The sequence below is a fragment of the Narcine bancroftii genome, chromosome 6 (assembly GCF_036971445.1).
Source record: "Narcine bancroftii isolate sNarBan1 chromosome 6, sNarBan1.hap1, whole genome shotgun sequence".
Classification (NCBI taxonomy): domain Eukaryota; kingdom Metazoa; phylum Chordata; class Chondrichthyes; order Torpediniformes; family Narcinidae; genus Narcine; species Narcine bancroftii.
Genome location: NC_091474.1, coordinates 13,232,635 through 13,248,259, shown reverse-complemented (window position 1 = coordinate 13,248,259; position 15,625 = coordinate 13,232,635). Strand labels below are relative to the sequence as shown.

Genomic DNA, 15,625 nt, shown 5'->3' with positions numbered 1-15,625 from the left:
CTGAATCACAGACATTCCCTCACTTTGTCCTTTTTATTTTTCTTCCATCATTTTATTTATTTTAAAATATGGTTTCTAGAAATGTTTACATGGTGATCATGCTGCAAAACACCATATTTTGCAACATGTCATTGACAATAAATTCTGATTCTGATTAATAGCATCCTTCTCATGGCAAGGAAAGCAGAATTGCACACATTATTCCAAATGTGGCCTGACCAATATCTTGTATCGCTAGAACATGATCTGAACTCTTGTACTCTGCCTTCTAACTACTTGTGTCAACTGTGCACCCCAGAGAATATTGAACATCTGTAGCATCCAGTAAAGACGAGAACAGGCAATAAAGGGGATATGTCTTTTGACAACACGTGAGCTGTGAGAATTTTCATCAGAATCTAGATCTATAGGGTAAGGTGCTGGTAAAATTTACGATTGAAATTAATTATTTATTCATTCTGAAGTTTATAAATCCTTACATTTCTTTAACCCTGGGTTTAAGGATTCTCAGTCATTGAGTACATTCAAGGCTGAAATATTTGGATGTTAGAGTTGTTAAAAATAATTTAGGCATGCAGCACAGTAACAGGCTTTTTCGGCTCACAAGCCTTTGCCGCCCAAATACACCCAATTGACCGACAACCTTGAAACGTTTTTGAATGGTGGGAGGAAACCGGAGCACCTGGAGTTGGAGGGCTGCTTGAAGGAGAAGAAACAGCTTCCATGGCAGAGCAGTGTCACCTCACCCTGAGTATGTTCCATGCAGCCATGGAGAAAACATACAAACTCCTTACGGACAGTGTGGGATTCCAACCCAGGTGGGTGGCATTGTAACAGCATTGCGCTCACCACTACCTGAGCTATGTCACCACCTCAAGTGTATTTAAGCAATGAATTAAGGAATGGCAATGAATGCCATTATCAAATATATCCAGATCCTATAAACATACTTTATAAACTGCGTCTGAGTCTCTTCTCCAACATTTCTCCCTCTGCTGCTCATCCCTGTACATTTTAGAAAGTCGCCAAACTACATACAGTTCAAATTCTGGAGTGTTAATATTGCATGATTTTATCAAGCTTCAATTAATAATTTTATGTTCTCCAGGTAAGTAAATTTCCACGTTGATTGTACCGTCTTGTCAACTCAATGCATCTGGGGTATAATTAACAATCACGTCCATATCTATTTCTTTTGTTTCTGCTGATGGGAATGTTTTTGGATGATTCAGTAGATTAAAGTTTGACTTGCGCTGTTGACCTAAATAAAACTGAAATCTTGGCAATTTAATCCCAGCAGTCTCCACAATTACTTCTTATGTAATGTCCCCTGGGGATTATCTGAATGTAAATGTTTCGTCTACATAAAAAAATAAAGCATATCTTTGAAAATTAATTCATCAACACATTTTGTGAAATCATCACTCCCCCCATTCTCAGTAAAATTTTCAACCCAGGAGAGAAGTTGCGGATGGAAACAAAATCCACTTGACTATATTGTTATGTTTTTAAGTGAAATTTTCACGATTCTGAATAATTTTGATATTTCTATTGAGTTTTATTCCTCATTAATTGTCTCACTCAGGAAATGTTTGCATATTTTCTCAGGAAAAGGAAAGTGAACTTCAATTGTGCTTCTTCACTAATCTAGTTACCTCTTGAAATTAATATGATAGACTTGTTAGACATTACATTAGCTCTGAAAGCAAATGATATAAGTGCTCATCAGGGGATTTCCAAATGAGACACTCGAACACTCAGGAATCTCAGATTACATTAAGAAGGTTAGAACATAATGTTAGAATTGTTTATTATGGATAGCACAGTTGGATGCAGCAGCTAGAATTGCTGCCTTACAGCACCTGTGATCTGGGTTCAATTTTAACCTCTGTTACTACCTCCAGGGAATTAGAATGCACTTCCAGTGATTAGCTGTGGCTTCCTCTCACCTCCAGAAGACATGCTGATTGGAAAGTTAATTGTATTGATGGATGGGAGGAGAATCTAGATGGACAATGGGCATGTGAGGAAGAAAGGGCCTCAGGGAATGAAGAGGAATGGGATTTAATCTCGAGCCAGTGTAAACACTGGGCCATATTCCCTACCATGTTGTCAGCAAATATGAGAAATCTAGCCACTGAAATTTTGTATAAGCAGCTGTTTGCTCAGTGAACAGAAAGAATTTAAATTCTTTATACTATGTATCATATCAATCTGTTGTTTATGTTTATTAATTCAGAATTTAATTTCTGAATTCAGGTTCAATTTTCTGTCCAGAGATTTGAGCAAATTATCCAAGATGACTTTTCATGCATTACTTGAGCTGTTGTGACAGAACTTTAGGATAAGGTTCCTTCTGCTTTCTTAAAGAAATAGAAAATATCTCACCGCGCTATTTGTATGAGATCCATGCAGTGTTTTGGGTCAATACTTACCTCTAAACCAACATCACTAAACCAGGCCATTCCCTTTTTACACTGCTCATCATCATAAGTTGGTTTCGTGAATGAAAATTTTAGGAAGGGGGGCTGTCCATGTCTGCTGCAGGCTCGCTGATGGCTGAAGAGGCCAATGCGGGACAGATGTGCCCGGCCGCAGCGGCTGCAAGAGAACTTCTGTTCTGGGTTTGTTTCTACAGTTCTTCCTCAGCCTCCTGTTGTCTTCAAGGCCAGCCCTGTGTGCACCCTCGAAGGAGGAGACAGATTGGTGAATGGTGTGTTATCAGGCCTTGCGATCGGAGGCTGGAGCAGACCATTGATAAAGGTCAATGTGACAGGCACCAAGGGATTTCTTCAGAGATTCCTTGTACCTTTCCTACAGTACCACCAGCACTGCCTCTGCACCATCCTTAATATTCAACAAAGAGACCATGCTGATAAAGAAGCAGCTGCGCTGGGCAGGGCACAACATCAGGATGGAGGATCATCACCTGCCTGTGATTATGGCAAACTCTCCACTAGCCACTGTGACAGAGAGGCACCAAAGAAGAGGTTACAATGCTACCATCAAGAAAAAGGAACAGGAGCCTGAAGACGAACACCCAGCAGCAAAATCTTCCCCTCTGCCATCAGATTTCTGAATGGACCAGTGGTTCTCAACCTTTTTCTTTCCACTCACATACCACTTTAAGTAATCCCTCTGCCATCGGTCCTCTGTGATTTGTCAGGGATTGCTTAAGGTGGCGTGTGAGTGGGAAGGGAAGGTTGAGAACCACTGCTCTCAACCCAATTGCTGCTGGAATATTTTGCTTGAGAAAAATTGTCATTGGCCCATTTCCTTTGGAGTTATGAACCCATGCACACAACGAGTCAATTAAGGACGATTATGACAGTGATTTTCAAATGTTTTCTTTCCACCCACATCCCACCTTAAGCAATCCCTTACTAATCACAGAGCACCGATGGCATAGGGAGTATGTTGAGTAGAAAGAAAAAGGTTGAGAACCACTGGAAGGGACAATGAACCACAGACACTGTCTCACTTTGTTCTATTCTCTGGCACTATTTTATTTATTTTTGAGGTGTACTTTATAGCAATATTTGCACTGTAATTCTGCCACAAATTTTGTGACATATTCATGACTATAAATTTTAATTCTTATTCTGATTCAAATGTTTTTGTCTTTATTATTGTTTATGCAACCACACATGAACATATTGTATGTCGCATACTCTGACAATTCAAGAGTGTCAATGCTCCAAAAATATTTCATTGCAAATGAAGCCTTTTTTAAGTCCAGAGTTTGCTCAATTTAAGCAGTGTATTATGTATATTTAAATATTTAAATGCAGGTTGTTTCTTATTCTTGGTCCCCATCATGAGTGTTTTAAAGTATGATATAAAGTTTGATGTAAAAAAGGCTAAAACATGCCTGATAACAGTGCATCATTATTCTATTTGTTGTTAGCTATATATTTAGAGCCTAGTATTCTTCCATAATATGGAAACAAAATCTCACTGTATTTCTTCTTTGGTTCTATGTTCTTTATTTATTAGCTTTAAGATATTTGTGCATTGCTTTAATGTGTGAAATATTACTGAGTGGATCGTGAAAATGTTTATTCATTCCCGGAATACCCCATTGAAAGCCTTATATTATCATAACATATTTTTTATTTTAATTTTACATCCTTAACTTGGACCTTTGGATCCAAGCCAGGTAAAGAATAACCAAATGTCTTTTCAGGCCATATGAATCAAGTTTGCCAAGTCCTCAGATCCATTTTATCGTTAAGGAACATAAAGCTTATGATCTGTTGTTTCAAAGGGCTACTGATGTGTCTGGATGAGTAATCATGCAAACAGTGTTATTCATGTCTTTTTCTCAATTATATTTCTGTAGGCAGTTGCTCATTTGATGAGCATTATAGCAACTGTGGATACATCCTGGCCCTTGGGACCAATGGATTCGCCTGGGAGCAAATTAACACATGGGAAAAGCCATCCATCGACCCATCTGTGCCAACAGGTGAGTGAACCTGCCAAATGCATGATAAATCTGGCTTCTACTACTGTCCTGATACAGAACTTGTTATGGAATCTTCTATCAGTGAGAAATTGCTATTTCTAGCCCTCCTACTGTAATCGTCTGGGAAGCTCAGAAAAGTGGAGCTAACAATCTCAGAGAGAGCTAGTGTTAGCACATACTGACAAAAATATACATTGCTGTTTTGTCATGTCCGATGTCTCATTATTCAACCGAGAACTGTGAGTTAAGAGACAATATAACAGATTGTTGAGTTGTCTGTTTTTTAATAAGATCCACTGGCAGTAGACAATAATGATTCCTGAATCCAGTCTGTGTGAATGGGAATTTTATGTTAGTTACTGTTCAGCAAGTAATGTCAGTCATTGCAATGCCTTCAGATTGATTTCTCTTTCAATGTTAAATCACATTAACAGCAATTTGTCAATCCATAACATCTTCTGTTGTGTGGTTCTATTTTCTTAGACAGATATCTGGAATGGTACACTTAAACATGGAGTCATTTGAGACTTTTGTAATAAACTACCAATGAGAAGGGGCCTTTTACCTTCTTAGATTATAGCTGTTGTCCACTATGCTTCTAATTACAGAGGATTTCCACCAATATTTATTTCCTGGGATCTGACTGTCAATGGGAATACTGCTCTTGAGAAGGTGGTGATAAGCCATCTTCCTGAAATAGGCAGTCCTTGGGTAAAGCTACTTCAATGATGCTGTCAGTTCGGGAGTTTCCAGATTTGGATCCAGGGATGAAGAAAGCCTGCAATTTACTTCCAAGTCAGGATAGTACTTATCTGGTGCATGGTGCTCTTGCCTTTCTTGGTATATATGGGTTTGGAATATGCTGGCACAATAGCCAAGGCAAGTAGTTACAATGCATTTTGTGGATAGTAGATACTGTAACCATTGAGCTCCAGTAGGGAAGGAAACTTTGGGTTGTTGGTTCAATGCAATGAGCTACTTTATCCAGATTGTTGTTAATCACTGGCATCACTAGGGAAGTGCGGAGTGGTGGGGGGGGGGGGGGTGCAGACTGCAAGAGGAGACACCGTCAGAGGGGGTGACACCAAAATGACTGTCTATAACATTTTTGTCCTGTAGTTAGTTATAGCAACAAAAAACATTTTTCATCAGCCCAGCTTACATGTATCAATGTACGTACAAGGCTAAAACTCTATGCTAATTTACTTGTAATGGACTCCGGTCAGAGCTGACATTATTCCCCAATTACAATGACATTAGTGTGCCTCGTTCATGGTCGCCTTTATGTGCTTGCACCCTGAGCCTTGAAGGTTCTGGCCCCTTGCAACTCTGTCCATCAATGCAGAAAGATGCGGGGTTCCTCCGTCTCTCCTTAAATGAATGAGAGGTGTAAGAGGATGCAGACTTCTCGAGGTACGTCAGGGTTGGGGGGGCCAGGTGGCGGGTGAAATGGGGGAAGGACCAGAAGATTCAATTTTCGAAGAGTAGCTATGAAGTATTGAACTGCACTTTTCACAAACATTTCTACGACTGATTCCACCTGCAGTGAATTCGTCCATCGTTATTGAATGAAGATCTACCAGGACCAACGCCTGAAGAGGGCGCACAAAATCAGTGAACCGGTGCGGACTCGAAAGGCCAACGCGGCCTGTTTCCGCTCCGTAAATGGTTACGTGGTTATATGGTTACAAGCACGCAATGTTGATTTCCTTGCTGCTGTGATATTGTAATTTAAAGGTGTTGCAAGTTGTTTATCTCACTACTATTGCCATTACATTCAGTAATATATGAGAATTATGAATTATGAAGACATTAGGTCAAAAAACATTACTAAGGATTCTGTGTGGTCTGGTATGGGAGGAGGTCCTGGGTGGTGGGGGGAGTGATACCTTGAGTTACCACATTAGCTGACACCAACCCTAGTAATGCCACTGTTACCAATATCCAGGGTGGGAAGTATTTTATGATGGTGATGGCAGCAATGTTCCAGGAGGGTGATTGACTCTTAGTTTTTGATGATGGTCATGGCCTTGCATTTTTGTTACTTGCATACTTCTTGCTGGATTCTTTGCAAAATCTTGCTGTAAATCGGCATGGGCTGATTCCTTCGTGGAGGAGCTGCAGACGGATTTGAACATCATGCAATCAACATTTGACTCCAGGAAGGTCACTGATGTAGCTAATAAATAATGTAATAACTCGTAAGGTCTCTTAGCTATGGTGTTCAAGGTGGAATATTACCTACATGGATAATAATCTATTATTCATTTGGATGACATTTGGTGAAATGTTAAATGTAAATGAAGCAAGTTTTATTTTTAGGAGAATTATTATTGTCAAGATGATTATGACATCATTTCCCCTGGCAATAATAGATTAAATAATTCTTCATTAGAAATCTTTGACAAGAATGCCTCCATAAAATTTGTCTTTAGTGTCAACTTGGATGGAATCAATACTAATAATGATTAATGGTCATTAGTATATATTCAACCCACAATGGATAATACCTCATTAAAGTTACCTTGTTGGAGAGAAGGTAGCTAAATTTACTCATGTGACTTCAGCGTCAATAAATTGTGGTTAATAGTGTTCCATCACTGTTGGAAAGCTTAAGTGATGAACGGAACATTTGAACAATGACAGAATGACCCTGTGGGCCTTCACCACCAATTATTAAAAGGAACCGGTCTCAGTCTGAGAATGTGTGCTGGAAACTGACTTTGAGTTGGCACCCTTTAAAGTTTAAAAAAAATTATATTCACTCCTTGCTAGGTGTGCCTTCACGGACAAACACAAGTTCACACATTTAGTGTATTTATGTACAATAAAATCCCCGTTATCTGCAATTCAAGCAGCCTCAACCAACAGGCAAAAAAATCATGGAAAACACATAGGTTAAAAAAAGAGTTTAAAATTGGTGCGCCTCTCTGTTAGTTTGCTAATCCCCGCTTCATGAAATCTGGCATCTACCAATCCCCATAGGTGCCAGATACCAGGGGTTTTACTCTATGTGATAATAAAGGAACATTGAATCTTGCTGCTGTCTGAGGACCTCGCCTTAAAGAATGATCTGTAATCTCTCAAGTTTTTAACTGCCACTCATGTTGTTTGAATTCCTTTCTAAATTACCACTTGATTAAAAGAAATGTTTCAATATATTTGTCACAATGGCATGGACAAGCATTTCAGAGAAGTATAAACATACTCTGATTAGGATGCTTGTAGTCAACAGGGCAGTAAGTTAAATTAATGTAAAATATCCCATAGTAAAGAATCCAAAAAATAATGTTATGGCTGACATTTATTTAGGAATTAAACAATCTGAGACCAATGCAGAAATAAATTACATATATCAGGCTTTACATGATTTTACCTCATTGATCAATATTAGTTTTTATATTGAGAAAATTTATACTCCTATTTCAAGACAAATGTTATAAAATGTCAGCACTTGGTTTGAGCAGAATGCTTACACATTCTTAAAGAAAGTAGTTAATTATTATGGAACTGTTTATCTTTGAGGAAGAATGGCTAGTTGTAGGGCACATAGACTCAAGATTCAGGGGAGTAGATTTAGGATGGAAATGAGGAAGAGCTCATTTTCCCAGAGGGTGGTAAATCTATGGAATTCACAGCCCATTGAAGGAGCCTACTTCAGTACAGTAAAAGTCCTAAAATTCGGACTGCTTTGGGATTGGGTCAGTGTGGATTTTCAGATTTTCCAGATTCTCAGGCAATATTTTTTAAATTCATATTTAAGGAGAATAAACAGGTAAATTTGGGAGTTTATTAATGAAGAATTTTCATATAAAATACTAAGTACATAAAAACAAATAAATATTTTTCTTACATTTCCATGACTTCCATGTGGTCACTTGCTGCTGTGCATCTATGCTACTCATGCATACACCAAAAGCTGACAGTTTTCAGGAAGTCCAGATTCTTGGGTGGTCCAGATTTCTGGATTTTTACTGTATATATATATATATATATATTTAAGACAAGGTTGGAGAGCTTTTCACACAGTTGGGGAATTAAGGGATATATGGGGAAAAGGCAGATCGGCGGAGATGAGCCTGTCATCAGATTTGCCATGATCTCATAGCCCCTTTCACATCACTGATTCCGTGGGTGTTAACCAGCTAATTTAGCGGATCTTTTCCCAGTAATCATGCAGTGTGAAACATCCCCACCTGGCGGGGTGAGTTAAATTCAACTCAGAGTGTCAGAGTGGGTGTCAGAGCACGGCTGAGATAACTCACTCATCAACTTCTACTTCTACTCTTGCATTGTCTCCACTGGAAGTGGGTGGGACCTGCCCCCCCCCCCTTAAAATGCTGGGTTACCAATTAGCCAGGGAAATCATGGTTGCATTGGGAAAGGCTCCCGAGTGCTCACGCCTGGTAGGTTTTCTCAGTTCATAGGAGGGTTGGCATTGTGGAAGGAGCTATTGAATGGGGAAGCAAGCTTGATGGGCTAGATGGCCTACTCCTGCCCCTATTCCTTATGTTCTTATTTTCTTATAAGAAGAGCAGAAAATCGTGGTTTCATGTTGGAATTTCAAGAGGAATCTCTTCTATCCATCTGCTACTTCACACAATGTCTTCGTTACAGAGTACTTTATATATTGAATTCATGTTGGATTTCAAGTGAGACCCAAATAGGATCAATGTTCCCAGAAGCTACTCTAATGAATGTGTAGTAAATGACAAAGTTCCCATGTCTGAAATCAGTACTGTGTGCTTATTTTCTTTTGGGTTGGGGTGCATTGCATGGTAGAATGAGAACTCTACATCACCAGGACTTGAAGGTAAACATGGAGAAGCTTCAGATGAAGAAGTTCTGCAAGCAAATACTTGGTTATATTTTAATTCACCATAACTTGATATAATTTATCTTTATAATATGTTTAAACTTTAACATTTTATTTTCTATTATTTACTAAAAAATTGAACATATAGATATACTGTACCTGTATGAAATGAGATGGAGCAATCCAAAATGGTTAAAAAGATAAAATGTGCAGATGCATTAATATTACTTAACTGTATTAATTGCTGTCAAAAAAGGAGACCATTGCCTGCTTAACTGTAGTCTCTTATCCTTGCAGTGCGTAGTCTACTTTCTTCCAGAAGTTATCAAGCATCCCTTGGTCATTGTAAATGTGGTAATTATTGAGTGGGCTAAACTCAAACATATTGATCTGCAAGATATTGTCTGAGCAATATGTTATAGCAATCAATTGAGCTTGTTCACTGAACTAGACTGAAGGGAAAGAGGTGTGGTGAACTTGATTCTCCTTTGTATTTTCTTCTCTGGAAGATATCAAGCCACGGTGAATAATGCAGTGAAAGGGTACAATGGATGACTCACTTTATCGAGAAGCTGGTGTAACTCTACATGTCACTGATTTTCCTTTGTAAGTATCCTGTTCATGAATTTTATGAGACATGTCTTTTGAAGTTATGCTAGTATATAAACTGCCCCACTAAACTCACATTCCACCTTAAGCAATCCCTATTCCATAAGTGCTCTGTGATTACTAAGGGATTGCTTAAGGTGGGAAGTGAAGGTTGAGAATCACTGCCCTGCACCCAATTGTTACTGATGGCGAGCTCTCCACTGGCCACGGAGACAGAGGTGCACCAAAGAAGAGGTACAAGGACTGCTTAAAGAAATCTCTTGGTGCCTGCCACATTGACCACCCCCAGTGGGCTGATATCGCCTCCAACCGAGCATCTTGGCGCCTTACAGTTCAGCAGGCAGCAACCTCCTTTGAAGAAGACCACAGAGCCCACCTCACTGACAAAAGACAAAGGAGGAAAAAACCCAACACCCAACCCCAACCAACCAATTTTCCCTTGCAACCGCTGCAACCGTGTCTGCCTGTCCCGCATCGGACTTGTCAGTCACCAACGAGCCTGCAGCAGATGTGGACATACCCCTCCATAAATCTTCGTCCGCGAAGCCAAGCCAAAGAAGAAGAAAGAAGAAGATTTTGCTTGAGAAAAGTTGTCATTGGCCTATTTCCTTTGGAGTCCGGAACAGTGCACATAACGAGTCAATTAGGTACGATTAAAACGGTGGTTTTCGAACTATTTTTCCCCACTCCCTAACCACCTAACCAGTCCAGTTACCTCCATTAATTTAGTGAGTTTATTTTTCATTGGCCGGTTCCACAATTCCTGCTGCCTGAGGATGATGGGAGCAATGAGATTGTTGCCAAATATCCAATTGAATACACAATTCCTTTTTTAGTTAAGCCAAAAAATGAGGACCATTGTCTGAACTTATTGTCTCAGGCAGACCGAACCAGGGTGTAATTTCCCATAACAGTACCTTTCCCATGGTTTGAGTGGTATTGTCTGCGGTGCGTATTTCCTCTATCCATTGACTAAACACATCTACTATATAACTCAACAATGTTTATACACGTCGTAGGTTGATAAAAATCAAGCTGTAAGCATAAAAATGGTCCATCTGGCAGGGTGTTTGCCCTGGTGTACAAGATAATCCCTTTCAAGGCTTATGTTCTTTACATACCATGCAGCCTCTAGCCTTTCTCTCTGTTGCCTGTGCTGGTTTTGGGTGTCACCATGTTTGCAAGAGGACTTCACCATTCCCTCCTTGCCAAGGTGACTGCAAGTATGAATGTAATCAAGCAAGAATGATAAAAATACAACTGGTACACATATTTAATCAGCCGGTGTTATCCACAGTCAAGTAGTGGGGTGGATCTTGCATCCTATTTCAACCCATGACTGTTGTTCCATGGCTGGGGCGGTCCCCTGCCGTTGTTTTACCTGTGATGTGTCTAGAAGTGCTGGTCTATTTATTAATTAATAGGGTGCTTCAATGGGAATGTCAAGAATGCGAGATGGTGGCCACCTGTTTTGCTGCTACAATTGTCATTGCATTGCCCTGAGAGATAGGGCCTGTCTTGTTAGCAAGTGCTTCACATTAGACAATGGCCAAATTGCTTGGAAGTTAATTGCTTTGTGGAGATTATGGTCAAAAATGGCATTTTTGATAGGTGTACCTGCCACCGTGAAGAAGTCCCTAGACTGTCATAAAGCACTTAAAGTCGTGAACCACTGCAAAAGCATACCAGGAGTCCATATAAATGACTGTGGTCTGGCCTTTAGATTAAATGCATACTCGAGTGAGGGCAAACAGTTTGGCTTTCTGTGCAGATACTGGTTGTATGAAGGCTACTGCCTCAATCATTGCTGTTAGAGCATGTGCTACACAACATTGGCCCCCGTCATCAACATATCTACAAAGTAAAAAACATTGGGGATCCTGAAATGGGGCATCTAGCATATTGTCCCTAGATTTGGTCAACCTGTGATTGTTCCAAGCAAACATGGGGTGGGTACTGCACCTCCACGGATAGGTCAATGATTAAAATAGCTGGATTAATTGTTGTACCATTGCAGAAAATCAGGAATAGGTCATTTAGAAGAGCAATCTTGTACCAATTCAGGCAAACTTGGGTGAGGTGTTGGATTTGTTTGGATGTAAGCAAAGCTGCTACTGTATGTTGCATAAAGATCTGTACTGATTGACATAAGGTAAAATTTTATACTGTAGGAAGGATCTGGATGCACGGTGGGATGCCCTGGGCTACTAGGACTAGTTTGGTGGTAATATGCAACTGGCTGCTTGTGGGAGCCATACTGCTGTGTCAAGACTACTGTGGCATTTACTTCCAATACTGTAATATATAGATGGAAGGGGCGGTGATATAATGGTCGATTGAGGACCGGAGTTGCCTGGATTCCTGCACTCAGTTTGGTAAAAACCTTCATTTCTTCTGGGGTTAATGTATATTTTTGGGGAGCACTTGATATCAGACGAGTGTAGGTGGTTATATTCGGAAACCATTTTTCCTATCTGGGGCTTGGTTGGTGATAATGAACATTTCTAGGGGGTTTTCAAGGGGTGAAGACTTGCATTGTCTCATTTTGGCTGGTGGCTCCTGTGCGAGGGTTGGCTACAGTTTGTAAGGGGAAATTATTTTCAACTGGATCCTGCAGTTCCTCTGAGACCTCTCCCTCTCAGATATTCTTCGTCTCTCCCACTGGCTTGGCATGTCTCCTTACCTGGTGCTGTGTTTTCCCTGACTGCAATGCTAAAGATTGGACTGGACCTGGGGGCTGACTAAACAATTCCCACTGTCTGGGAAATGGGGCCACAATTGCTGGAATATCCCGATAGTGCGGTGTTTTTAATGGTGCTGTGGATTGGGAGGAGGGGTGCCAATCTTCCTCATTGGCATCAGGGCAGAACAGATTGGCTGTTCCAGACATATCATACAAGCCTGCTTACTCAGTCTGCAGGTGACCTTTGATCCCAGTGAAACCCTGCTCTCAGTGCCAAAAGTTAACCGATCAATTGTAAAGGAGTGTTTGACAAATAATGCGAGTAGAACACAACTTTATTTGCTTTGCCAAGTGGGTGCTCTGTTACACGAGAAGATCTGTTGTATCCCTACAACAGGGTCTTTCTGCAAGAAAGCCCACATGCAGAAGGGCACAAGCCTTTTAATAAGGTTTAACTTCCCATTTCACAGCCCGTTCGCAACTATTCACATGACCTGTAATCTGCAGACTTCAGCAAAACATCTAGCATGAATTTCAAGAAGAGTATGGCCTTGACTCTCACGACTTGCAGCTGCATTAGTAAAAGGAAACAATTTCTTTGACAGAATCAGGATTTATTGTCATGAACAAGTCATGAAATTTGGTGTTTAGCGACGGAATCATCGTGCAAACATACATATTATAACCATCCTCCGACATTACTATAAAAATAAAATAATAATAATAATAACAGGGGACGAAAAGTGTCTGGTTCATTGATCATTCAGGAATCTGATGGCAGCAGGGTAGAAGATGTCTTTGTGCCTTTGAGTGCTCAGCTTTAGGGCCCTGTACTTTTTCCCCATGGTAGTAGAGTGAAGAGTGCATGGCCTGGGTGATGGGGGTCTTTGAGGATAGAGGTTGCTTTTTAAAGACATCCCGCCTCTTGGAGATGCCCTCGATGGAGTGAAGTCTGATGCCTGTAATGAAGCAGGCTGCATTAACAACCTTCTGGACTTTATTCTTGTCCTGGAGATGGTGACTCCATAGCAGGGAGTGACGCAACCAGCCAGAATGCTCTCCGTGGTACACCTGTAGAAGTTTGCAAATCTTCCACGATGTACTGAACCTCCTCGGACACCTCGCAAATTATAGCCGCTGGTGGACCTTCTTTGTGATTGCATTAACATGGAGGCTCCAGGACAGATCCTCGAAGAAGTTAACACCCAGGAATTTGAAGTTCTTTACCCTCTCCGCTACTGAGCCCTCAATGAGGATTGTGTTGTGCACTCTTGGTTTTGCTGACATTGAGCGTAAGGTTGTGTCATAACACCATTCAACGAGCTGATCTATCTCCCTCCCTCATTGCCGTTTGTGATTCTGCCGACAATTGTGGTGTCATCGGCAAACTTGTAGATGGCCTTGGAATTGTGCCTGGCCACACAGTTGCAGATGTATAATGAGTAGAGCAGTGGGCTAAGCACGCATCCTTGGGGGTGCGCTTGTGTTTGTGTTGATCAGTGTTAGGTCTGCTTTGTTCATGAATGAGTGAGACAAACACCAGGCTGAGTCGAAATCAGGGTTCTTTGTTCTTTATTACCGGATTGTAACACTTGCAACTAACCATGTTAGTCGGAGAATGCATTCTGCCGTTATCAGCAAAATGGTGATTTTTTATACCCTTGGATACATGCTTAGAACATCATCATATCATTACTTGTCCAATGACTAAAACTGTTGCTATCCTTTCCCTGCTAGCTTCCTGCCTCTCAATCCATCAATGTCTCTCTTATCTTGTAAGTACAAGGATGCATTCACATCTTGTTACGGCCCTGTACAGGGTAACTCCTTACACATTCCCATCTCATGATGTTTTACCTTACATCAGTGAGGAGTTTTTTCCCATAAAAATATTCTTTTTAACCCTTTTTTTGCTGCTGAAATTTGTAAAAAGAAAAAAAAAATCAAATAAAGCAAATCTATACAATCTATGCTATAATCTATCTCAACTGTACCACACTGTGATGCATCCAGCCAGGGGGCTCTCAATAGAACATCATAGACATGATGGTGGCCAGTAGCCTTGCCCAATCAAAAGTTTACACCATACATTCTTACCCAATACAATTGTTGCTACATGCACATTAGAGCACAATAGAGAGTATTCATCTTGTGGTATGGTAGCTGCAAAGCATCAAATTGGAGATCAATACGAAGGGTATTTAAAATGGCTGACTAGGTCACTGGTGACTCCCTTCCCTCTATCGAAGATCCCCATAGGGAACAGAGCTTACAGAGAGCTCAGAGAATCATTGAAGACTCTTACCATCCAGCCTGCAGTATCGTTGAGACACTGCCTTCAAGGAAGAAGAGCAGAAGCATAAAAACCAGGATTGCCAGGTTGGAAAACAGTTTCTTCCATAGGCAGTGACTGTTGAACAATCCTACAAACCAGTGGATTATTTTGATATATATATAATATATTTATTTAGGATCACTATGTATATTTTACATTTTTTCTAATTTAAATGTTAATGTTTTTAAAATTTAGACATACAGCAGGGTAACAGGCCATTTAGGCCCACAAGTCCATGCCGCCCAATTTTTACAGCACTGCTCTGGACCCAATTGTTACTGAAATATTTTGCTTGAGAAAAATTGTCATTGGCCCATTTCCTTTGGAGTTCTGAAACCGTACACATAACGAGTCAATTAGGTACAATTAAAACGGTGGTTTTCAAACTTTTTCTTTCCACTCACATACCACCGTAAGTCATCCCTTACTAATCACAAAGCACCTATGGCATAGGGAATTCTTAAGTGGAAAGAAAAAGTTTGAAGACCACTGGTTTAGGGCAAAGAACACGTGGGAAAAAAACTTCAAGATGATTTAAATAACAAATTAAAGATTTACTAAATTATGCAGATTGCCATTGGGAATTGGATCAGGCCAGCTTGGGAAGTCAGCAAAGATTACTCAAATCAGGAAAGAGAAAATCATTTGTGTTTCAGTGAGTTTTAATTTTGCAAACAAGGGTATTGATTTAATTAAAGTACATTTTATACACCA

At 40.2% G+C, this 15,625-nt stretch overlaps 1 protein-coding gene across 25 annotated transcripts in view; it reads left to right on the top strand.

The window, feature by feature from the left end:
• Positions 1–15,625, top strand: part of ptprt (protein tyrosine phosphatase receptor type T) — a 1,055,968-nt gene that overhangs the window by 287,325 nt on the left and 753,018 nt on the right. For all 25 annotated transcript variants that reach the window (XR_011339907.1, XR_011339906.1, XR_011339908.1 and 22 more), the window contains one exon: positions 4,343–4,468. Coding sequence is in view for 19 of the 25 variants with exons in the window: in XM_069884025.1 (XP_069740126.1) it covers positions 4,343–4,468 (126 nt within the window). In the remaining 6 variants the exon portion in view is untranslated. The remainder of the gene's footprint in view (positions 1–4,342; positions 4,469–15,625) is intronic.